Source organism: Solea solea, chromosome 4 (genome assembly GCF_958295425.1).
Source record: "Solea solea chromosome 4, fSolSol10.1, whole genome shotgun sequence".
NCBI lineage: Eukaryota > Metazoa > Chordata > Actinopteri > Pleuronectiformes > Soleidae > Solea > Solea solea.
The window spans coordinates 19,131,139-19,157,453 of NC_081137.1; the positions used below are offsets into that span (position 1 = coordinate 19,131,139).

Genomic DNA, 26,315 nt, shown 5'->3' on the forward strand with positions numbered 1-26,315 from the left:
TAAAAGTGCTTGGAACAGAAAAATGGAACAGAAATAATTCCAAAATTTTGAATTTGAATAATAATGAGGACAACGGTAATTAAAACAACAAACAGGCTTATATACATTTCCTTTCATTTTGAATGTTATACATTTAATAATGGGATCACAGCCTGAGTGAGTGTTCAACCTCATGATCAACAGTAAGAGTAATAATGAATTGTCTCTGTGTGTGGAAAGGTGTTGAGATTTTATGGTGGGGGGGGGGGGTTGGGGGTGGTTAGAATACCTCTGAATATCTTGTCATCTAAAGTCGTTCAAACATGATTCTTGGAAAAATTGACAGCCCAGCCAAAAGCAGCGGTAAAAAAAAACTTTAAACAATTACCAGCCATATGTTCAACACAGTGAATAGATTTATGACGTATGAATCATATCACAGAAACAGTGCTGTCACAGACAGACAGCCGGAGTTAAGAGGTAATTTCAGAGGGGATACGACGATGCCAAAACACAAAAATGAGATGAAAGCCGCGGTGACAACGGCGCCTGAGCTGCCAGATGGAACAGCAGGAGAGGAGACTGTCAAATTTTAATAGCAGCACACAGCCAGAGGTGGAGGAGAGTGAAACAAGCGCAGGAGGAGGAGAAGGAGGAGGAGGATGAGGGAGATAACAGGGGAAAGGAGACACGGGAAGGACGGTGAGATAGTAGCGAGTGGAGAGACTACAGCAGCACACTTGGATGCGTCATGACCTCGGAGTTAAGCAGAACGCCTGGTGATGATAATCAAGGCTATAAAAAAAAAGAAAGCAAGTCAGCGCTGATGGGAACACCACTTTCTGCTTCAGTTCATCGCTGACCACTCTAATATTCACTTGCCTGTACACATTAGCCTCACATAACCACTGCTGTGTCTGACAGCACTTTACTGGAGCACACACACAGACTGAGAATCATACATTACGCTTAAGTAGCATGTGTAAGTTGCACTTCAAGAAGAAGCTGGTTATTCCTTACAGTTTGAACCGAGCAATACAATGTCAGTGTCCATATTTGTATTGAGACACATGATGAGTTGAGACACATGAAGAGATGAGACACATGAAGAGATGAGACACATAATGAGGTGAGACACATGATCAGGTGAGACACACGATGAGGTGAGAAAAATGAAGAGGTGAGACACATGGTCAGGTGAGATACACGATGAGGTGAGACACATGAAGAGGTGAGACATGATGAGGTGAGACACATGAAGAGGTGAGACATGAAGAGGTGAGACACGATGAGGTGAGACATGATGAGGTGAGACACATGAAGAGGTGAGACACATGATGAGGTGAGACACATAATGAGGTGAGACACATGAAGAGGTGAGACACATGATGAGGTTAGACACATGAAGAGGCGAGACACATGAAGAGGTGAGTCACGATGAGGTGAGACACATGAAGAGGTGAGACACGATGAGGTAAGACACATGATGAGGTGAGACACATGAAGAGGTGAGACACATGATGAGGTGAGACACATATAGAGGTGAGACACGATGAGGTGAGACACAAGACGAGGTGAGACACATGAAGAGGTGAGACACACGATGAGGTGAGACACATGAAGAGGTCAGACACATGATGAGGTGAGACACATGAAGAGGTGAGACACACGATGAGGTGAGACACATGAAGAGGTCAGACACATGAAGAGGTGAGACACATGAAGAGGTCAGACACACGATGAGGTGAGACACATGAAGAAGTCAGACACATGATGAGGTGAGACACATGAAGAGGTCAGACACATGATGAGGTGAGACACATGAAGAGGAGAGACACGTGATGAGGTGAGACACATGACGGTGAGTACGTTGTCGCATTGTGCCGGAAATGCTGCGTCTCTGGCAAAAATAGAGCCGACAAAGAGCAAATTAGCGCGTTCCCTTGAGTCTCTTGTTCCCACTCGTGCTGATGGGAGACGAAATGTGCATTGCAGAGTCATTTGACCTGGGAGTGGATGCCATTCAAACACATTCATTTCCAGGATTAAGGGGAATGGGATTGGTTTACACATCTGGTTTACGTGGGCAGAGTCTTGTTTATGTTTTGCAAAGTAAGCTTCCGCTTCAAAAATGTGTAACACACACACAGGGTTGCTGCTATGGCAACACGGCAGCAAAAGACAAGATGATCATTCTAACCAATTATGCACTTATACAAACATACTTATGGGTAATATATTCAATGTTACACAGTGCAGCTTTAAAACTACGCCCATTTTTATATAGAGACGTTTTTTACATACATAAAAGAAATTGTGTGGCATTAATAATGTAGTAAGCCTGTTTAGTGAGAGTGGCTCTGCTGAGTCGTGGACATCTGTGACTGAATGGCGCTGTACGACCTTGGCTGTTTGGTAATTTACAAGGAGGGAGCGCCTTTTCATTTAGCTCCTCGGGCAGGTTCACACAGGGTGCAGGTCTCCTGATAAACCTGCACACATCCTTTCTCTGTTTCCACAGGAAACTACGCTCCGTAACAGTCATTGATTGACAATTGATCGGTCTCTGGAGTGGCTGTGGACACAATAGATCACGAATGAGCCATTTGAACAGACGCACCATATTTGTCTCTAGTGGAAATTTTTGTCTTTGTTTAGATTTCAAAATTAACCACCCCAAAAAAAAGGAAATGTCATGGACTTAAAGTATCATACATGTGCTAATTTATTCTTTTCCCAACCACCTATAAATAGCAGGTTGTGCATTCTATAAACTGAAGTAATGATGTGCTTTAAGATGGAAATTAAAGACATAGTATACACCCACTGTACTTCCTAAGGTTATGGCAGCTACCATTTTGGGATTTTGGTGTTATTTTTCAGCATTTTGTGTTACTCCCTGTGATTTTAGGTCATTTTATGTGTTAGTTCAGGTGTTCCAACCACATCTAAACTGTAAAATGGCTCTTTAGTGAGTAATTGTGGGCCAGATGCTCTTAAATCAAATTGAGGGTGACATAACGGTGAATTGGTCGGCACTGCCGTCTCACAGCAAGATGCCCTCAAAGGATAAGATGGATGGATGGATTGATTTGTGGCACAACCTAAAGTTCCTGTGCTCTTATTTTTTATCAGTAAGCTACAGCTCATGGGTCCTAAACGGTCTAAAAAGCTTAGGCACATGTGTAAGTGCAATTTCAACAATATTGTGCTTAAGTTTACCATTTCATTTTCAATACATTTGAGCTTGTTCATAATTTGTTTTGTAAAAAGAGACTTCATTAAATGAGTTCTTCTTGTTTACATGCTATTATTTGACTGGTCCGGCCCCCTTGAGATCAAACTGTGCTCGATGTGGCCCCTGAACTAAAAATGAGTTTGACCCGCAGGCCAATCACAGCCCACTGTCAGATCTTGTAGCCGCAGCTTCAGTTTTATAATGTATTATTTATGGCCAGGGAGAGACTGGCACAGAAGTCATCCCCGTTAGCTCGGCCGCTAAAAAGTTGAGTCCAGGGTTTGCAAACACATCTGTGACAGACAGATACACACATTCACCCAGTGTTGTAATGTAACAAAGTAACTGTACTGAATTTTCACCTATCTGTACTTTACTATGTTATTTATATTTCTGACAACTTTTACTTTTACTCCACTGAATTTGCTAAATAAAATGAGTTGAGTTGAGTGACGTCATGCCTGTTTGTTGTCGCTAGTTGTTTTTAGCGGCACTAGCTGTTAGCTGCTCAGCTGCTAGTCGCAGATTTCTGCTCCAAATGGACTTAAAACACACCAGAGGCTCGTTTTTTTTTTTTTACCGTGTCCGACACCGAGGCTCTGGTCTCCAGGTTTCTGGTCTCCTGTCTCTGGGTTTCTGTTGTACACTCCAGACGCCGGGTTTCAGCTATCAGCTGTTTCAGCTCTCAGCTGTGAGCTGAGCGGCCAACCGGTGTGCTAGCGAGCTCACGCAGATAAACCGCAGATTTCGTCTCCAAGTTGAATTAAAACACAGTGTGTCTAGAAGCTCCACAGACTCCCAAAAGTTCCAAAAAGTTTCAAAAATACAAGCAGACACAGGGAGGCTGAGAGAGAGAGGGAGGGGGAGAGGGAGAGAGAGAGAGAGAGAGCAAGCTTGTCACCATTCATGTCTGAAGGATAATTTGAATGTTGTTTGAAGTTGTTTGCCTGTACCTACTATGCTTTTATTGTTAAGAAGCCAAAATAAATGTCATATTCAAAATTGTAATTGCTCACTTTGTTTAAATACTTTTACTTCTAATACATATATTTTATATCTGAAAATTACTTTTGACACTTAAGTAAAATATATGTCAGGTACTTTAAGACTTTTACTCAAGTAATATTCTAAAAGGTGACTTTAACTTCGACCAAAGTCATTTTCTGGTAAAATACTTGTACTTTTACTCAAGTATCGTTTTCAAGTACTTTATACAAGACTGCATTCACCTCCTATCATAATGTTATCCGACTCCAGATGTGAAAGAAAGGCAGAAGTTATTTTCATTTATTCACTCCTGCATGGCTTTGATTTGGTTACATTGAAAATAAAATAACTATAAAACAGTTCATTTGTATGTAACTTTTACTGTTATAAAAAGGGTCTGAAGGGGTTTCTTGCTGCAAAGGCAATAGTGCAATAGTGCAAAATGTTTTCTTCAAACTCACAATCAACAGCACCACAGTTACAAGTTCCCCGACTGGATCATCTCCAAGAGTAATAAATGGAACATCACCAAAGCCCATCATCAGCAGCACGAAGCTGAACCTGCCACACTTTTACAGTATTATCCTCAAGTGCATCCTCACAACATTCATCACAGTCTGGTGTAGTGCAGCAAACAGCAGGACATTTGAAAGCGGACTCATTCGCTCTGCTGAGACGATTAATCATCAAACTGCACTCCACCGCCCGGGCCAAGAGGCGAGCAGAGCCATGCAGCCCACAACACAGGCTCTTTCAACTTCCTCCCTCAGGCAAGAAACACTGAGATCCATAAAACCCCTCTCCTGCAGCCGGAAAACAGTAAGAGCTTCTCTGCAGAAGCAGGTGTCCCGATAAATATCTCAGCTGTTAACAACCTGCTCTCCCACCTCCACTCTTCCATTATTCTGTAATTGGTTGCGCATCCGTCATTTAATTGTTGTACTTGTCACTTCCAATTGTCGTCCGACCAGACTTTACACTGCTCATTATATTTCACCTCGTCACTTTCAGGTCAGACATCTCACGGACCATATTTAAATTAATTTAACATGAATATGTATAGGGATGCTGTTTTTATTTTTATTTTAGATTCTTTGTCTACATAGAAACACATCCTGATTGGCACTGCTGTTGTTGACCCACAATGTGTGTCATTGTAGTCTTTTATTTATTAATGTTGTTTTATAAGTTAACATTTTTGTATTATTTAGCATATTGTTAGACAAAGTTCTCATAAACTACAAAATATTGATTCCAGGAACAAAAAGCAAATAGTATACCTTAAAAGGATAAAATAATTTAAATAAAACAATTTTAGTTTAGTAAGTTTAGCTACTGTTTTTCATCATTTGGGTTTGAGTTTAGACGGACAAGTATTAGAGACACATGTAAAATTTTTTTGAAAGAAAGTAAAAAAAAACACAAAAAAACAGCATGAATTTTGAGATTAAATTCAAAATTCTGATATTGAAGTCAGATTTCTGAAAAAAGAGGAAGTCAAACTTCTGAAAAAAAAAAAAAGTCAGAAAGCTAGAATTCTGAGATTAAAGTCGGAAAAAAACTCTGGCTCTTTTCTCAGAATTCTGACTTTTTAATTCAGAATTCATGCTGTTTTATTCTTTTTTATTTCTCTCAAAACATGTTTTGCATGTACTCTCCCCCGTACTTTTCATTTGTATAAGAAAAACAAATGAATAAAATAATAACAGTCCCTAAAATGTGGCTTTCATCTGCACTACGAACAGATAAAATCAGAATTCAAATGACTGCAATAGATGCAGGTTATATATATACATTATTATTTTTTTTTACCTGAATGAAACCTTATTTCTCCTTCTTATAAAAATACAACCAGTGTCACTTTTTGTCAGTGGGCACCAGGGTGCTTTCTTCTCTTGTGTGCTGTTCTTCTCACTTCCGCCCCACTGTGCTGCGGGTGTGACGTTGAACATGACTCACCAGAGGAAAGAACAGAAAAGCCAATTCCTCTACGTGCGATGGGAAAGTCAATGTCCTTGTTGACAAAAAAGAAAGAAATGCATATACACACTAGATTTAGTGTATGAGCACATGTATGCACTATTCACTGCCAAACGCGTACACAGTCACGTCCATGTCCGCGCAGTGACGGCTGAGCTGTGTTTATGACACAGACGCAAACATAGATGAATGCATGACGGAGAAGTAACCACATGTTGTTTATGTATACATCTCATCTTTAGTGATACTTTCCATTCCATTGCTCAAACATCTTTCCCTCAACATTAAATAGATTTACATCTTTTTTTTTTTTTTAAGTGAAAGACTGTAAACTTTTGGAGACAATAAAAATGATTTGGGGCCTTCTTAAATCTGATATATGTTGTTTTTGTTGTAGTGAATCTGAATCTATGATATGTCTTTTTTTTTCGTGTCCGTTGCATCTGCTTCCTGGAGAGCATTCCGGGAAATGTGTCGGAGATGTGTAGGAGGCAGGCAGTTACATTACAATATTAATACTACTATTATTAAAGCTTTATTTAACCAAGATAATACTTTTATCTACTTCCACCTCTTCAAATGGACTAAAGTACTTAACAAATGCAGATGTGGTGACATTAAAACCAGCCAAAACCATCTGCAGACAGACGTTAGTGCCTCCAAAGTCATTCAGTAGCCATTTAAAGTGTTCCGTGAGACCAACGCCATCAGTTTTAGCTAATTTTGCGCAAGTGTTCCAGTCACAGGGAGTGGCAAACTTAAGAAGCAATCTTCCCACGTTCAGTTTTGACTCATGGAACCAACAATAAATATCCGTAGATATGATGGGAAAATGAGCCAGTGTTTGCGTCTTTATAAAAGGTTATATGGCAAAAAAGGAAATAACGAACTTTGAAAACATAGATGGGGATTTTAATGCATTTACTCTTGATTTTTGTTCTCTGCCCTTTTGTTGTCAATAAACAAAACCTCTCCCTCATGTCATTACACTGAGAAATAGCCATCAGGAAATAGATCATATCCTTAGGATCAGAAACAGGAAACGTCCACACACACACACACACACTGACATTTCCAGATCCTGAGTGCATCTTATCACAGAGCGCAATCTTAACCTCGCACAAATGTATACAAGAAGCAACTCAGGAAAAAAAAAGCAAAAATCATGTAAAGCTTACTTGTCTCCAAAAAATCTCCTCCAGAAGTCAGCGGCATCAGCCTTGGTGATCCTGAACGTTTCTCCCTGGAACTGTCCTCCAGGGAAGAGGGCTTTGATTTCAGCCAGCATGTGACTGAAGATCAGCGACAGCTTGGTCAGATTCCTCCTGCGGAGAAGAAGACAACACAATCTGTTATGACCTCGATTACTTGACGGACGCCATATGGAAATAATTTGACCTTCACAATTCTGGCCTTATTATTTTTGTACATTTTGTTGAACATGGACACAGATGTTTATGATACTTTCAGGTACTTTGAGTCGCAAAAGTACTTTAGATTACAGAGACAATTTAAGATGGAATTTATAAAATGTAAAATGTATGGTCATCCATACTGGGTGTATTGGTCATTGGTGAATTGGCTCATGTGGAGGATAAAGTGATAGACAATGAATAAAATGTTATTTTACTGTGAATATTTATTGTGCAGTGTTTATTTAATACACTACACATATTGTTTTTATGAAAAATATTGTATGTATTAAGTACAGATCAATACTTTATATTTATTACTACCAGACTTTTTTCAAATGAATGTACGTATGTAATCTAATAAATGATTGAATATTTTTTTATTTAATTTTGAATTTATATATTTCAATATAACAGTAGTTTGCATGTTCACTTCTGTGTGTGTGTGTGTGTGTGTGTGTGTGTTTCCTCTGGGTTCAAAGTCTTCCTCAGTCCAAAAACAAAGTAATTGGTGACTCTAAATTGTCCCATTTCTATGCTGCTGTAATGTGAAAAAGAAAAAAAGAATACTAACTGGCATTGCATTTATTTTCGACAATGTCTAATCTAACATCATGGCAACTAGGTTTTCATCTGTGAAAGATTACCAACCATAAAGAAACATTTAACTTGCAATGGTACAAGCTATCTAATATTTTACTTTGACACCAATGTGTGAGTCAAACATTTATATATGTGGTGATACAGTTAATAAGTTGTAGAGTTATCTGGGATTTTTTTATTTCATCTCCAATCCCTCTATGCAATGGGCCAATGCTAATTTGCATTTAAATTGCATGAAAAAACAAAGCTGAGCGCTGCCACCGAGAAAGAAATAATTACAGAGATGAATTCTGAAAACTGAGTTGAGCTCATAGGACTTGATGGTGGAATCCCAAGAATCAGCACTGGTGTCTTGTTTATTGAGGGGTAATTACTTCATTAGGTTCATCAGGTAGGCACCCTCCTTCATTGGTGTTTCATTGATTGGCCCATGTCATCTCCAGAGAGCTCAATGGTGACACCTGGCGTCCCCAGGCCGCCCTCTGCTTTTACCCTTCCATTCGGACATTTTGTGGCTCAGCTGAAGTCCTTCCTCTAAATCTAGAGCAGGTCGTTGCTACCTTCCGCAGCCTCTGACAGTGACCTGACAGCCTGTCGGAACGCCTGTCCTCAAACACCCATTATCTTGAGGAGCCTGGCTGTTAAGGAGGCTATAAATCTTCTGCACCCAAAGTCTACAGAAAGCATCTGTGTGTGTGTCAGCCACATTGTTCCGCCTCAGTGGCTATGTCCATGTATCTCAGACATTTGCGCGCGTGTGCTTCACCCACCGCAGCCTCCCATGGTACATGAACTCAATGATGTTAAGGACCTGCTTTGATGGTGATGACATGGCTAGATCCGTCTTGAAATGAGTTCTAAGGATCGCCGATGGGAAGACAACTTGTATATTTTCCAATACTTCCATGAGTTGCTTGTACTCTTGGAGGTGGTTTCATCAGATGTTGTCCTTTTCTCATAAATAGGATGGTGTTTAAGGAGGACATTCTTCTGTCTCCAAAAATCATCACCAGTTGTCGTAAGACATGACTTGGGTCGCCAGGTGTAGCAGCCTTGAGACAGACTGGTTCAGCAGCTGTTAGTGTTTGGGGTTTGAGAGCTGATCTTCTCCTACCCACTGGCTCAGACTTTTTGGAGTGCAGGAAGAACACCATAGGCAGCTCTGATGATGAAGCTGATCTGGCTTCCTTCCATGTCCCAAATGCCTCTTCCCTGCTGAATCTGCTCTTGACCGGTTGCTCTGACGCCAATACGATGGGTCTTTCAATGATGTAGAATCTCTGCTTTGCCAGTTTTCCTTGGACGATCGATGCTCCTGGATTTGCTGGGTTTCAATATCATCCATGCTCCATGTGCTGTTGGCCTGAAGCTTTTCCAATAGTCACTTGGATGGTTGAACCATGGTTGAGTTCAGAGTGGTCGTGTCATCCATGTAGGCATGAGTCGGAGGCAGCTGTTGTCCAGTCTGTGGTGGTTCTCCTCCTACAACTCACTTGAAATCTCTGTTGATCGCTTCCACCGCCACGGTGAAACCTAATGGCGAGATGGTGCAACCTGAGAAGTCAAATGGGTTCCACAGAAGTCAGACTATGATGAGGTATTTGAAAGAGAGTTGTGGGATTAGTGGTGAAATGGCTTAGATATGGGCCATGGAGTTTAAGCCCGGCAGACACAAATAGGTTTGCAGTTTTCCTAAATCCTGAAGGAAGTAGAGTTGGATATTTTTTTTTTTGTTAAATGTGGGTGATTCGTCTCTCCCTGTCCACTGGGAAGGGGATTTGTCTCCAGCTCCCTCTGAGATTAGACTTTATAAGGCTCTGGTACATTCCAGTGCAGCACACACACACACACACATACTTCTACGAGGTGACTTTGTCCAAGGTGTGAGTGTGTGGGACAAAGAACGCACACAGGCTGTGTGGTGCTGATAACAACCTGTGTGGATGTGTGTATGTGAGTCTGTACAGGTTTGTGTGTGAAGAGAGAGAGAGTGTGCATAATTGCAACTCCAATGTTGCCCTCTAACCTGCACAAAACAGTTTATTATAACATGATACGTGATTCCAGTATTCCAAATTTGTCAGTGTTTAGGTTGATGATTGCAGGCAAAGACTGCACTGGTGTGTTTTCATCGTGTTTTTTCAACCATGTCAATAGAAATCTGTTAACAGTGTCAACAATTACTCTTTGTTGATACAGATTATTGATTGTAGGTACGATTTCAACCGTAACTATATCTTACAATGTTATTTGGTCACTTTGTTGACATGATTTAGTGATTTAAAAGTTCTTATTTCCATCTAATTTTATGTTCATGAGCGTTAGGGGATGTCCACACGAAAATGAATCCTAATCCTACTTTTCTCGTGCCAGGGCCTCTTCTTCATCGTTGTCTTCCTCTTCTTGTGTTCGGGGATTGTTGTGGTCTGTTCACTTTACGATAACTTTTATATTCTTTCCTTTGTCATCCTGGCTCTTCCTCATTCTGTCTGCTTCGCTTAGACACAGCGCACACCCTGTCTTACGCACATGCTCGAAGTCTTCTTCTACAGCGTTGGTGTATGTCTGTAGCAGCGCTACAGTGCCACATACAGGCCTGGTGTATGCACTGCAGCATTTAGAGGCATTTTGAGGGGTTTCGTGTGGATGAATTAGAAGAATGTTCACGCTATTATGGAAAACCATGATCTTGCTGTGTTTTAATGCTTTGACATTTCTGTGCTGTTCTGAGGACACGTTGGGGTATTTTTGAGTTTTAGTTTTTTGAGGACAGTCACAGCCAGAAAATGGGTGTCATCTCTTATTTCCTCATTTCAGGCAAAAGTGCCACAGACAGGTGAAACATATATATATATAGACTAGACGTGTAGACGAGCATTGTGGTTTTGACACTTGTCATTTGGTTGTCCAACACACAACCCTTGAGACTGCGTTAGGTTGTTTTAGCTTAAAGGAAAAAAAAAGTGTCAAGGAACTTACAGGATGCAGAGGAGGAGCTACAGAATTTGAATCAACCACTCCAAAATAAAAGTCTTTTGAGAAATATAGGAAATCTGACTGCACCCACCAGATGAACTGTCTTTCACATACACAGGACTGCTGACTCATGCTGAACGAGCTGAATGCAGTACAGTATTCTGTACTGGTCTCTCTTTAATACATCTTGATGGCAGTTACTCAGTTAGAGAGGCAGGGATGATTTATTTATCACAGGCGATGTGTTCGTCGATTCAAAACGTCGGATCAATCTCAGATTTGTTTGTGTCAAATTATTTACAATGCGGCAGATTCTGTAAACTCTCTGTCCCGGAGCATTCACGCACAGGTTTGCATGCTGTGCACACAGCAGCGTAGCTGGCAATCGCACAACTCCATCACTGTAATTTTTGACTGAAAATACAACAGACGCCAGATGGATTTCACCACGAACTGGAGACTGAGGGAGACATCAAATGACCCACAGGGTTTTACAGCGTGTGTGAAATGAAGTGAAGACGGGGGGGGGAACAAAAGGTTAAGGTGAAATCAGTGAGAATCACTCTCCTGTGCCTCGTGGTGGTGGTAGCACACACTCCACTCTGTCTGTTCTGCTGTGTGTGTGTGTGTGTGCCAGCACCAACAAAGCCAGCTCGTCTCAGTAATTTCATGCTCTTCCAGTCACCATTAGGCCTCTAATCAACCAAGGGCCAGCCAAAAAGACTCTCAATTGGGATGCAGAGGGAGAGGCTGCAGATGCGCGCACAATGCCATCTCAATTTTTCAGCCCCTTCATGGAAGAGGGCTCAGCCACTGAATACTCTCAAGGAGAAGAACTTGAGCTGTATTGACGTTATTGGTGCACAGAATTTTCTTTTTGATCGCTGTATCATAAGGACACACTATGACACAGAGTGCAGGGAAGATTGTGTGTCCAAGTTCTGTGCAGTAACATTTGGTTAGTTAGTCCCCCTCCTGTGTCCTTGCCATGCTCTCTGCCACTGGCCTGATTGTGCAATTTGGCTCGTTTGACGCGCGCCCCCCCGGGACAGCCAGCCCATTCATTAGCGCTAATGTACTTTCAGAGTGTGAGAGCACGGTAGCCAGAAGCTGTTGGCTGACTAACCCACAATTGTTCGAGATAATCCTTCGATAGCTGCTCTCTGTGCATGCAATCGACAGACAAGCGTCTAAATGGAGGCAGAAGAGGTTTCTGTGGAAGACAGAAAAAAAAAAGAAAAAAGAAAACACCTTATATTTGAAACTAACTGAACACAAAAGCGAAACTCTCTTCCAGAACAGACATGTTCGCAGTGGCCGACGCGGCGTCACACCGTTGTTGTGGTGACACCTGCAGTCGCGCTGCTCAACCGCTTCACCATCTCTATTCCTACTGGTTTCCTGTCACCTGAACAATAGCGCTGTCACAAGCGGTTTGGTAACGGTGAGGATGTGAACTTCCCTTGAACATTTGGGCCACTGCAAGTGGGAAATGACGGCGCCGACGGTTAATTACTGGTGATCCATGTGTCATAGAAGAGCTAGAAAAACCTTTCAGTTTCAGTTGAATTTATTACATTTTCCTGTTTTTGAAAGAAAACGAACGAAATAACGAAAAGTAAAATAGAAAAAAAAATTCACTGAAAAAATTTTCATTTACTGAAATAAATACTAAAAATGAACCTGATCATTAACTGAAACTGAATTGTGTGTTTCAAATTGTTTGAAATTTGCTTAGTTGTTGTCCTTGTAAATTCATACATGAGCCTTTTGGGTTCATATGAAGTATATTTATTTGTTTATAATATAAGGAGTTGTGTCTTATTACCGCAACAATTTACCAAGGGTGCTCACACGGCCCTAAGAGTTAAAAAATGGCATCTTTTGTTGGGTTTTTATGACACAATACTTTATTATGACCTTTTTGAATTTTGCTAAAACTAAAACTAATGAAAAATCCCAAACTCTTATAACACATTTACAGATAACCACATCTAGTTTTATGATCCACTGTAATCGCGACTCGTGTCACTGACACAAACCAACTTTATTCTGCAACATTTCTCTCATATGGGAGAGCAAGAAAGGAGATAATGATGATACGATATTTCTGCCAGGTCAGGGTCAGTTATAGATATATCTATAATCTGTTTTGTGTTTCTGCCCTCCACACACACACACACACACACATGGAGTATAGTGGCCTTGAGGGACTGTAGTGCTTCATAAGGGGACTATCAGAGAGATGAGATGTATATTTGATCCTCCACATGCTGCTGCTGCTACTACTGCTGCCGCAGCTGCAATGAGGATGAAGAGGGCGTGTGTGTTGTGGAGGGGAGGGGAGAGGGGAGGGGGGTGGAGATCATCAGACTCTAGTGCTTGCGTTCCATGCTACAAACGGATCCGGTCCAGCCTACATCCAGGACATGATCAAAACCTACACCCCAGCCCGCCCACTTCGCTCTGCATCGGCAAACCGGCTCGCTGCCCCCTCACTGAGAGGATCGCAGAGGCATTTACAGAACTCGAGACTGTTCACTGTCCTCGCTCCCAAATGGTGGAACGAGCTCCCCATCGACATCCGGACAGCGGAAAGCCTCCACATCTTCCGCCGCCGACTAAAAACACATTTCTTCCGACTCTACCTCGACTAAGACGATAACGACGACGACGACAAAAAAAAAAAAAAAAAAAAAAAAAAATATATATATATATATCGCACTTATGACTAGCACTTCATAGTTTGATTTACTTGAAGCTCTTACTTACTTCTAGCTCTTATTTGTACCCAAATGTTTAAATGCACTTATTGTAAGTCGCTTTGGATAAAAGCGTCTGCTAAATGACATGTAATGTAATGTAATGTAATCATAAGTCAAAGCAGAAAGATGGGAGGGGACGGTCGCTCAGTCAGCGTTCATCGCTGATTTAATTGTTTCAAAGCACTGTTATTATCAGCATCAATTATTGAGGCAAATTATTTGCCGCTGAAGAGCAACGGAACACTGTCCATTAAGACTGAGAGGTGGAGGGTGAGCTCTTAAAGGCAATTCATTTACAAACAAAGAGAAAAACAACTGAGCCTCAATCAAAAGGTTCACGGGAGGCGAGAAGAGAAAGTCTGGGGTTAAAAAAATCGTAATCTGTAAAGCAATACTATCAGACCTGAGTGAGGGAGCGTCTGTGAGTATACAGTGGCAGTGCCAAGCATGTATCCTGTCAAAAGCTGAATCTTTTACTTCTTTTGCTTCCTTGTGTTTTCACCGTCTTTACTAATGATGTAAAAACTAAACAAATCACTTCCAGTGTGCAGAACGCCACGTGGGATCTAAACGCTGTTATACTGAGAAGCACAGAGAGAGGGAGTCATGTGACGGTGATGGGCTTAATCAGCACTGTGTGAGCTCATCTGACAACAGAATCTATCGTGTCTTTCTCTGTGTTAAAAAGGGACATGCTACAATTTTGACGACTGCCAATTGCTAAGACTTTACACCTACACAAAAGAGAACATACACACACAGACACAGAGACAGGTCAGTGCTGGTAAGGTTAAATTGATGCGATCAAATAAGCTACACACATTCAGAGAGAGATGATTAAGGGTTGTGTTTGTAATCCTGTATTAGGTTACAAAAGTTTAAATAAATGTCAAGGGGGAGTTTGTGAAGTAAGTGAGGTAGAAAATTCCTTTGTGTCTATTCCAGTCTATGTCAGCAAACTCTGACAAAACCTGAGTCAGAGTGGAGTGAGTAAGCCGAGCAATGACCCTTACCACACGCTCGCTCACTCACACACACACACACACACACACACACACACCTCCCCCGTGTTCTTGGTTCCTGACTGAAGGGCTCTGGCTTCCTTCTCTGGTGCTCCGCTTCCTCCCCAGATGGTACTACTTTCAGCAGGTTTACTCATCTCGGATCGCGCTCACTTCCATGGAGAAGCGTGACATCACCGCATCAAAAGAACGACCACTCGCGGAAGGCGTGCCAGCGTGCGGGGACGTGTACGGGATCGTTCCACAGAACTGATACCAGTACATTCCACGTCACGGATCAGACATGTTGCTTTAGAATTCTAGAGAGTGTGTGTTTAAAGCCAGACGTACTCTTGCGTTGCACTGAGAGCATTAAGAACTTTGTATAAACTACTGTAAATATGTAAATATTTGGTGACGGGATAAAGTAGCATATAAATTGAGTTGTGTGTAATAGGAATGGGGTACTTTATACTTCTGCCTACTCCTTTACAAACATGTGACGAGATGTAAATGTGTTTGAAATATCTATCTATCTATCTATCTATCTATCTATCTATCTATCTAGTTTACATGCTGTGAGATTATTCGCCAGGAAACACTTCCTGTCCTTTCGGCTCAGTAACTCAAACACTTCAGTCCATCTGCCTGAAGCTTAATGGTAATGGTAACAGGATGTTCACAAACAAAAAATAGTTTACCACAGAGACCATGATATGTGTCTCCAATTCTAAAATGGCCATGTTAACAAATTTCAACAGACTTAATTCAGTTTAATTCAGTGTTAAAAATGAACTGTCAAACTAATGAAAAAATGAATTAACTACAATGTTAAAGGAGATTTTAAGCATCAGATCTGAATTGAAAAACAGAAAGACCTGCTAGACCTGCTAGACCACTCAGTTTACTTTGCATTTTTTATGTGTCTCTAGTAACAATTATTACGCTTACGAAATTAATCAACTATTTTGATCGTCCGTGACTCGGTTTGAAGCTTTTTTCTATCATTAAAACAAGTTTTCTGATTGTTTCAGCTTCTGGAATGTGACTATTTTCTGGCTTCTTTGCTCCACATAAGAAAGAAATCATTCAAACATTAACATTTCCAGGTTTGACAAACACTGATCGACATTTGCTGACATTTTATGGACCCAGCGATTACTCGATCGATCGACTTAGTAATTGTCAGATTGACTGATGGAGAAAATAATCATTAGTTGTGGATTCCTGTAAGCGATAGTTTTTCTTCTACAACACATTTCCTTCATTTCTTACATTCTCACAGCCCAATTAATGCCGTTAGAGAATCATCATCGTCATCATCGTCATAGCAAACATAGCGAGCATGTTTCTCTAACATGTCAGTGGGGCTATGAGTCAGGGGTTATTCACAAACAGATGGGGGGCGGGTGAGTAAATGGGCCGAGGAGGGAGGGAGCAAAGAGGGGAGGGAGGAAGAGCGAGCGGTCAGATTGTCTTTTATCTGCAGCAACTGCTTCCTGGCAAAAGAAGTGCACTTTTAATCCAGCTGATTTAGAGACAATCACTTTAGGAAGCAGCTGAAGGCGTCGCCCCCGTCAGTGTCAGGACGCCTGTAAAACGCCATGCAAATCACTTCACATGTGCTCAGTGGACGAGGAGCAGGAAGGAGGAAGAGACAGCCAGTGTGGCCACACACACACACACACACACACACACACACACACACACACACCAGAGATGTTAGCAGTCACACTGTTGTCAGTTGTGCTCTATACATTATACTGCACATACATCATGTGAATTTCCAGCATCTTCACAGCTTTGAACGGATTAAACCACTGTGTGTGTGACAGTGCTGCAAAAAGGGGAACACTTCACTAATTGGCCTGTAATTGTGTAATTACTCTACTTGAAGTCAAGTGATTGATTGGGGAATTTTGTTTTTGTGTAGCTCACCAAGTATTCAGGCGTGCTGTTGTTTAAAAATGCACAATTTCTGCTCCAGAGACGTCTATCACATCTACACTTGTCTGGCATTTTAGAGGCACAAACAATTAGTTTTAAAGTTTTAAAGATGCTGCGGAAGGCTACGTTTTCATTCGTAAAATCTTCATGGCTATGCTATATTTAAGTGTGGACAGGCTGAAACTGAGACCTTTAAAAAGCCACTTCCCAGTTGGTTCTTAATGGGCTCAACTGGAACGGAAAAAGAACACTTAGTTTCGGTTTCAGTTTCCACTCGTCGTTGATCTCATAACTACGACAGATCTAATCTTTTCAGAATAAAGTTTGAGAATAATATTACGAGATTTTGTGTCATTATTTGAATTTAAAATCTCATTTTACAATGTTCCGACTTCATTTTCGTAATATTAAGACTTTATTCTCACAATATTACTACTTTATTCTCACAATATTACGACTTCACTCTCATAAAATTACGACTTTATTCCCACAATATTACGACGCCCTAATACTCCGTCGTACATAACAGATCTTTGTTCTTGTTCGTAATATTTTCTTTAAAAGTAATCAAACAACTGCAGAGGAGGGAATCAGCCTCATGTTCATGTGCCTGCACGGTCACATGATATGTGTTTTTCAGTGTTTTAGTAATAGATTAGATTAGATTACACTTTATTGATCCCAGACCGGGATAATCCACTTGTAACGTCAGTAAAAGGGTAAGAGGCAGAGCAGTAAGAGCAGAATAGACAATGAAAAAAATAAGAATATGAAAATGGTAACAGGATATACATTAAAATGCTAAAAATAAGAATAAGAAACAAGAATATATCAAATATAAGCAAAGATATTACGAAAATGTAATCAGGATATTTACATGATGTACAATACATATACCCTGTCTGATACAGAGGAGAAACTTATCTGGATGCAGATTGTTTTTCCTCTGAAAATTCAGTTTTTAAATGAAAGTATGGACGTACAGGAGCCTCTGAGCCACGTTAAGTTCAGCTCAGCCTAATGCGGCGTGAGTTATGAAAGCAGCGGCTCCCGTGTTTGTCAATGTCACTTTATGCTGTGGCTGCAGGTCTCGCTGCTGAGGCCAGTTTTTATGAATCTGACTGAATACAGAATTATGTCCACTTCCTTGAACATTAACTGGCAACATGCGCCTCCGTCTCCCGTCTGCCTCCCGACACTCCACTTCTACTCTGATTGCTCTTCTACTAATGCAGAGAGGAGGCATTTTGTCACTGCCAGCGTAACGGTGCCAAACGTTTGTTCTAAAAAGAAAAAAAAAACCCACAAAGACTTCATTAAAAAAAAAAAAAAAGAATCTTGATTAATGTGCCTAATTAAGTATAACAACCTGGAGACTCACATGAAAGGGGCTCTTGGGTCTTTTCTTCATTCAAAAGAGGCTATAAAGGTGAATTTGTTTTCAGTCTATGTGACTTCAGGGTCACGTTAATTAACTTAAAAAATACATAAGTGTTTTAATAGGAAGAAAAAAAGTTCCTGTACCGTCAGACCAGCTGATTGCAACTGTCTTATAATTTCCTCATTTATATTCCTGTCACATCCGTGTCTTGCTCAGCACATGGAAGAGAAAGAGAGTGTGGGAGGGGATCAGGTGGTCAGACTTGGTGTCTGGGACAATGGAGACAGGGTAACGAGACTGCTGGGGGGTGGGGGGGGTGTGTGGTGGAGGGGGGGGGGGGGGGGGTTGGGTGTGATGTATGGACATCAGACATCAGAGTGCAGCCCTGAGCAAAGATTTGAGGGCCGATCGCCGCAGTTAATCAACCATGTGAAAACAGACTTGCCGCTCGCAACAAAGGCCCAGCAGCGAGCCACATATGGCGGCCTGCGCACGCGTCTCTGGGGACAGATGTGACACCAGATGTGAGATCACTTTGCTGGTTCCTCAAAGAGAGAGAGAGACTGTGTGCCTTTCCATGCGTGTTTGTCAGAGGATATTGACTGTTGTGTAAAACAACATTTATTCACTGGCAGAGTTGCTGATAAAAAAAAAAAAAACAAGGACTGAGGGGGTTCTTCACATCCTCCCACGTCAGAATGTACTTTGTGCTGACTGCTCATCTTTACCGCCGCACAGTCTCTATTACATCCAGTGCAGGGGAAAGTCGACGCTGTACAGCGTGGCAGACATGGAACACAGAAAATAGTCAAATATTCCAAAGAAAAAGCAAGTGGCTGTGAGGGGGAACAGTATGAACTCACAAGTGCGAGTCTAAATTGACGTGGTACGATGTCAGAAATGTTTTGCCCAAAGTCTATTCATAAAAATTGAAGCTGTTGGGATTAGACCTCTAAAAGGCTGCAGAGAGAAATGCAATTTATTGTCATTACGCTCCCTGTTGCTTGTGCTAATATTAAATGACTGCAGCACAGTCAGGGTTTGCTTCTCCTTCTTCTTCCTCATCTTTTTCTGCATTATCTTGAGTTTCTTTAGCTAAAAACATCTGTTAAAAAAACAGAAAAAATATAAAAATATCAAAGTGGACAGCAACCCAACTGCTAAATGACAGAAACAGACTCTTTACTGCAAGAACGTGATTATTGCAAGCGGCGTTGACGATGTGACACATGAAGCCGACCCAGGCTGAGGCCTGTAAAGATTGAGACAATAAAAGTTCAAAGCAACACAAAAGAATTCATGTTTGACAAACAGAGAGAGAGAGAGAGAAGAAGAAAAAGAAGAAAAAAGAGAAAAGAGTGGGTGTCAGATAGACAGATCAAAACCTCTGCTCTGTGACTTTTTCAGAGTTAAAACAGAGAGGAAATATATAACAGGATGTTAAGTACACGGGGGGATTTTCCCTCTGCTCTGCACATGACAAACAGAGATCTCCTGAGAATCACCCCTTAATTATCAGAAGAAGCACGTCGTCTCTGTCTGTTTTGGTCACAAAATCGATTTGCCTATACTCCCTTTACTTAAAAGTTATCCACACACACACACACAACAAGTTTACTGCTAAGTGGAACCCAGTCTGCACACGGTGTCTCGCTCTCCTCACATCCGCCGCTGCAGTCAATAAGCCCTGCTGAGTGATCATAATGCCTGAGGTCAACGTTAAAGGAGAGGAAAACTGTTCCCAGCTCAAAGAACATTTCACAATCATCATCGCCAAAATAAGCCCCTTTTTCTTTTAACGTCACAGTTGACCTAAGCATAGCAACCGCGCTTGCTGCCAATGTCACCGCGTTCTCGCGCAGCTGTGACAGCAATGTGACATTTCAACATGAATTCAATTTTCAGTCGAGTGCACGGCGAGATAAAGCATACATGGAAAAAAAAAAAGGCAACCGCAGCGGCTGCCGTACGCAGATAATCCGGAGTCACTGCAATATTTATTTTCTGCTAAATGTGTCCCTGCTTTCTCTTCTCCCTCTGAATCTCCTCTCTTTCACTTCTCCATCTCTCTCTCCGCCTCCCACTCGCTCCACAATCTGAGTCAGCCAGGCTCGTATTGAACACATCGCCACCGCCACCACCGCCGCAGTGGGCTTATTTAAAAGGTACTGACTTTAAACATGTATTTGGAATGTCACAGGTAGGAAACTGGGAGAGTGGAACGGACAGGAGTGCTGGCCACCGATCAGCATCGTCACTGTCATCGAGGTTATTAGCCGTCACACTCAGAATGTGAACTCAAGCGACGTTACGCGGCTGAGTCAGGGAGTAAGTTATGAGTAATAATATCTGAAATAGGAATTAGAGATGTTCAAGTTGGGTCACTGACAACACCGAGCGCATCGCAGACGCCACGTTTGCATCACTGCAATTACGCGTTTCTGAAGAAAAAAAAAACCTGGTTATTACGGTAATTTCACTCGCGCTGGTGCAGGAAGCCGGCAAATCAGCGTCTTTGTCACCAGAGAGGAAAGAGTCGGAAAAACGCCTCTACATAGTTTCCAGTATTTGAAACTCCAACAAATGTTATTTAAAATGTGTTTCACACGGTTCAAATTTCACATTTAACACGCAAAATCTGCTGTTGAAAGCTATTCTGGACAAATGGCAAAAACACTTTTGTGGACATTTTCTGGTTAAAATAAGCAAAACAACAACAACAACAAAAAAAGCCCAGATGAACATTTTGAGGCTTAGGTGTGAAAGGGTGAAGATGTAGTGGAAGCTATGGAGCTCACAGTATTATTTGTTTTGGCTCCAACACTGTGTGTAAAAATAAAAGAAGAAAAGGATTTCATCAATGCTGTAGAAGTAAGTTTCAAGCCTTTAAAGACGATACATTTGAGCTATAGGACAGAGAGACATGGGATGGGGGTTCAGAGTAAACACAGTAAAAGCTACAGTCCTGTACGCCTATGTATCAAAATATATATATATATATATATATATATATATATATATAAAAATAAAGTACATAAAATCTTCAGATTTAAGTGAGCACACTTCTGTAATTGCTTGTCTTGCCTCAGTGACTGTGGTCGCCGGCAGGAAAATGAGAAAATCCGTTTGATTTATGTCACTTTAAAAGAGAAGTGGCAACTGGAGTCGACGGCGTCTACAGATCAGTGTATATATCTATCCCCTGCACGCAGCTTTAACTGGAACTAGGTGGCCTGAACGGAGTGTAACCTCAGAACTGTGAGGGAACGCTCTTGCGTTAGTGCTTAAAACAACAAAACTGTGATATATTAAACGTCTGTCACATGGTCCATTTTAAGATACGGCAGACGGGATTTTTTTTTTCTTTTCTTTTCTTTCCCCTCTCTTGCTGATGAATAATTGAATAATAACCTTTCAGAGCAATATAGATCAAGTGATCCGAGAGAGAGACAACAACAACTCTGCACCTCCTCCGACTCTCTTTACGGCCTACACTCATTTTGGCTCGTTAGATAAGACTTTTGAATAATCACAGTACAGTTCTGTAACTACTCGGCAAAGATCGCTCCTCAAACACCCACAACAACAACTACCTGTGCTGCAAAGACATCCAGACATGAAAACGGACAAAAGCAATTGGACAAAAAAAAAATCACAAGAAAAGAGATTGCCAGACTGCCTCGGGGCATCTATCCTGCCTGAACAAGTGCATCTGTCCATGATCATCTGACAGACAGACGGCTGTGATCCAAAAATGTGAGCGTTTTAACGTGAAAACGAAACTCAATGTGACTGAGAGGCTTCACAGCATTATCAGGTGACAGGTGAAGACGTCTGTTAGACTTCTGTGCAACATGAGTACACGTACTAGTCTATATCGAGTAAAAAGAGAAGTCCTTACCTGTCCTGTGACTGCTCCTCATACATCCTCTCCTTCCCCTCTTTGAAGAGCCGGATGGCCCGTTTGGATTTCTTCATAAGGCTGTCGATGTAGATTTTAAAGTACTCATTGTCACTGAGCTGCGCCAGTCTCTGGTTCTCCTCGTATTTGCCCAGTATGAGCCGCAGGTGCTGGTAGGCGTCAGGTAAGATATCCAGGATGTACGGCGGACTGTTCTTCAGCTGGAGTCGGGGGTTTTGGCACAGCCGCACCTGTGAGACGCACAAAATCCGGCGATGAGTGTTTCCTGAGGATCGTATCTTCTACCAGATTATGGCACAAGTTCACATTCCCACCCTGAGGAGATGTTTTGATGCAGATTTTCACAGTGTTCTGAAGACATTCTAGTGTGTTTTTTGATCCTTTCCTTAGGTGCTTTTTGTGCCTAAAACTAACCACTATGACCACCCTCATTTCATTGAAGCCACAAGTCCCACAAGCAATAAGTCAAGTCATTTTGTTTCCGAAAAAACAACAACAATGCTTCTCAAACATAATCGAGAAAACAGATTAGTCGTGTGGCAACTAATTCATTTTCTGGGAGACAAGGTTAGACATTTAGTCATGTTCACCACATCTCAGAGAGTGAATCTACATTTGGCACAACAATACAGCAAAATCCGATCTGTGAAAGACACCATTGAGCTCCATGTGTACTTTTACTGAGGGGAAGTGAATTTGATTAATAAATCAGTTTGCTCTAGTGTGACAAAAACATGGCTCAGCCATGCTGCATAACAGCAGAGGCTCCAATTAATCAAACACACCATTAGACAAGACGAGGAGGGGAACACATGCGCTCGCTCTGCTTTAGCTCCACCTCCCTCCATGTGCCTCTGCTACCATCTGGCAGACAGGCGTGCGCGCGAGCGTTAACACACTAACAAACTTACAACTTTGTCCATGAGCTTCCACGTCTTCTCCACAGTGCGCCGGTCAGCAGCCGCTTGTTTCGGAGGCCCCACGGCATCCTGGATGGCGTCGATGATGCCCAAAATCCGACCCTTGCTCCGCTGCGGCCCACGTCCGCCAGGATTCCGTCCACTGAGAGCGGTTGCCATTTCCTATACACTTAAGGGAAGGAAAAAAAAGGAATTACTGGCATTGAAAACACTGGAAAACATTTGTTATGATACAATTATCCTGAAACTTCTTTTTCCTTTCAGTTTGAATAAATAATCACTTATGGTTGTCCTTTTTTGTGGCTCCTACAAAATTGATGCCAAACTCATGACTCAAGTCCAAATCTCTGGCCCCCACATCTTCACAGATACTTGTCTCACTTGTACATGATCCCAGCGAGAACACGATGAAGAAGAGGATGCATCTCTGTGAATCATTAGCACAAATAGTCCCTCACATGCCGATGTTATTAGTCCTGCTGGTCCCTGATGTTTCTGCTCAGCTGCTACCTGAACATGCCTTTGTGTGTTTGACTGAAGCCTGAGGTGCTCCGAGGCTCCCGTTTCAACACTGAACTCCAACTGTTCTCATCAGTCTCCGCCATCCTGCCACCGCGACGGCAACGGACGCCTCCTGACAAAAGGTTGCCGCTTCATTGTTCTGCCTCTGCTCCCTCTCTGACATGATGCTGTGATCTTCATCATCCCCCATGGATCAAATTCATGTTGCAACTCTCAGTGGTGAAACCATAAGCAGACCACACATTACACTAATGGCTGGTTGTACTCGTTTGATCAGGGACAAGAAGACACGCTCACATTTTATTTTATTATTTTATTTAATATAACTTTATAAATCTATTTTCTTTGTGTGTTTTTTGACTGATCTTCATCTTACTTCAATCTGGTTTATTATAATTTTTGCGATTCAACATTTAAAGTGGGCCCCACTTTGAATTTAGCTACCAAATTGGTTCTATATTCTATAAAGTAAATATAATGATCTATAATTTTTGTCCCCTGTATTACTGTAAAGTTGTACATTAGACCACCACAGAATATAAGGTGTATGCCACAACTGTTTCTGGCATGGTTAATACACCAACTCTTTAACTGAAATTATATTTTTAATGCAAGTATATAATTATCAATGGTATCCATGTACATTCAAATGTAAAAATAGTAAAGCACATTCAATATTTCTGGATTAAGATGTCAAATTATAGTTATTTACTTGCATTACTGAACAGAAAAGGTAGTTTTAGTGGTTGACTGTTATGCTTTATTAATTTCTGCCTTTTTTATTAACCAAATAAATACAATCTTTAGTTTTTATACAAGTTAAATAAAGTCTAACACATGTGTTGAACACTGCACATACTGAGGTTTATACTGTATGCATATCAGATCATTAAAATCAGTTCCTGTGTCCTTTGTGTGACTTCTGCTCCAGTTTTACGCTCATAAAAGTGTTGGAGGGGAACAAAACAAAACAAAAACTAACATCCAGCAGTGTTTTCAGTTGCCTGAACAAGTAACAGTTGGGGGCAGAGTCCTGTACCGACTACTGTGGCGTATTAAACACAGGAACTCACGTGAATCCACGACCAGAAGCGAAACTTACCAAAGCACCAGGGACTAAAGTGTCAGTCTGCTGCTGGGATCCCTGCTCACTGTGATCCACATCCAGCGATCAACATGAGGAGGAAAAAGAAAAAAAACAACAAAACCAAGGAGTGTCTCACAGGGTCCAGAGGCGCGCAGTGTCGCTGAAGTGTCCCCCTTGTCCCTGTCCCTCCTTCACAGAGTCCTGTCCATGTCCCCACAGATGTTGGACACGCTGAAAATCAGGAGCTGGTCAGAAGTGTTAACACCAAGCTGGCAGCTCTGACTCTACGCTGTATGTGTGTTTTCTACGCCGATATCAGCCCCAGTAAAGCTGAATTGTGCACACAAAGCCACATCCGGTTGCACGTTTCAACATAAAACAAAAATCTAACCACAATATACATTTTCCATATTGCTTTTCAAATTTGACTCATACATTTTTAACGAGTGTTTTCTCTCTAATGAAATTTTCATAACGCTATTATAAACCTGCTCAGTACGTTACCCGTTCCACGGAGTCGTGCTACGTTGAGTGCTTTTACTCTGAAGGCACAAAGTCCTTTCCTGTGCTCGCTGGCTAGTTTGACGCAGCTGCTCCAGTGGTAGGAGGGTCAATGGGAGTGTGAAGCAATATTTTCCAGGAACCGACCAAGTTAATGACAGACGTGACCAGCAGACGCCCACTGGTTCCCCATGAGGATGTCAGCCGTGTCAAGCTCCACGCACTGAAGGAGGACAATGAGCCCCGGTGTCAGGATAAGGTGTGTGGTGACCCACGTTGGTGATGGTCACGGCCTTTACTACACTTTACTAACGCCCTCCTCCTCCTGAAAGAAAGTCCCATCGTTCAAATGTTTTCAAAATGAACCTGTTTTAGCTTGTTATTCTTTTATAATGATATAAAAATGTGCTGTACATTGTTTTTAACTTGATAGACCTCCATAACAATGTGGAACTTGTCCCTAAGTTGAGTGTCTCTTAGTCCACATTTGTGGGAACCCCTCACTAATAAGGGTGTGGCTCTAGCTTCTTCATACACCATGATATTTGCTTGTATCCTCTTTAGGCTTTAGTCTCTCTTCTCATTATTATCTGTGTTTATTTCTGTGTAGGGTTTAGGATTGTTTTCTCTCATGTGTTCTCAAATATGTTGTACATTTCCCTAACTTATTTTCTATTAAGGTGTCCGTCCATCCATCTTCTACCGCTTCATCCTCCACATGAGGGTCGCAGGAATCACTGGTGCGAATCTCAGCTGACATAGGGCAAAAGGCGGTGTCACGCCCTGGGACAGATCGCCAGTCCATCACAGGGACACATATAAAGACAAACAACCATAACCAGAGGCAAGAGTTGTTAACTACTACACCAACCGTGTGGCCCTCCATTAAGAGGTATCACAAATTATAACCACTTTATTATTATTGTTTGCATTTATGTGTGTTTCCATGGACTGCTGTTCCCCGAGATAAACAGAAGGTGGTGCAAAACTGAAGTTCAGCGTCACAACAGTAGAGCACAACTTGATCCAAGAGTGTATGGAGAGAACTGTTGATACCCGATCACATTTCATTGCTGTTTTCCATCTATTATAGT

At 41.6% G+C, this 26,315-nt stretch overlaps 1 protein-coding gene across 4 annotated transcripts in view; it reads right to left on the reverse strand.

Annotated features, from left to right (window-relative positions):
* Positions 1-25,006, reverse strand: part of cblb (Cbl proto-oncogene B, E3 ubiquitin protein ligase) — a 57,051-nt gene extending 32,045 nt beyond the window's left edge. Inside the window, exons 1-4 of one of the 4 annotated variants that reach the window (XM_058627143.1) lie at positions 24,857-25,006; positions 23,103-23,280; positions 22,171-22,421; positions 7,363-7,509 (exon numbers count right to left, since the gene is read on the reverse strand). In XM_058627143.1, the coding sequence (XP_058483126.1) occupies positions 7,363-7,509; positions 22,171-22,421; positions 23,103-23,270 (566 nt within the window). In that variant the 5' untranslated portion in view covers positions 23,271-23,280; positions 24,857-25,006. Of the gene's footprint in view, positions 1-7,362; positions 7,510-22,170; positions 22,422-23,102; positions 23,281-23,392; positions 23,716-24,706 lie in introns of those variants that run through there. The other 3 variants (XM_058627141.1, XM_058627142.1, XM_058627144.1) reach the window with 3 other exon arrangements.
* Positions 25,007-26,315: the final 1,309 nt, after the last annotated feature.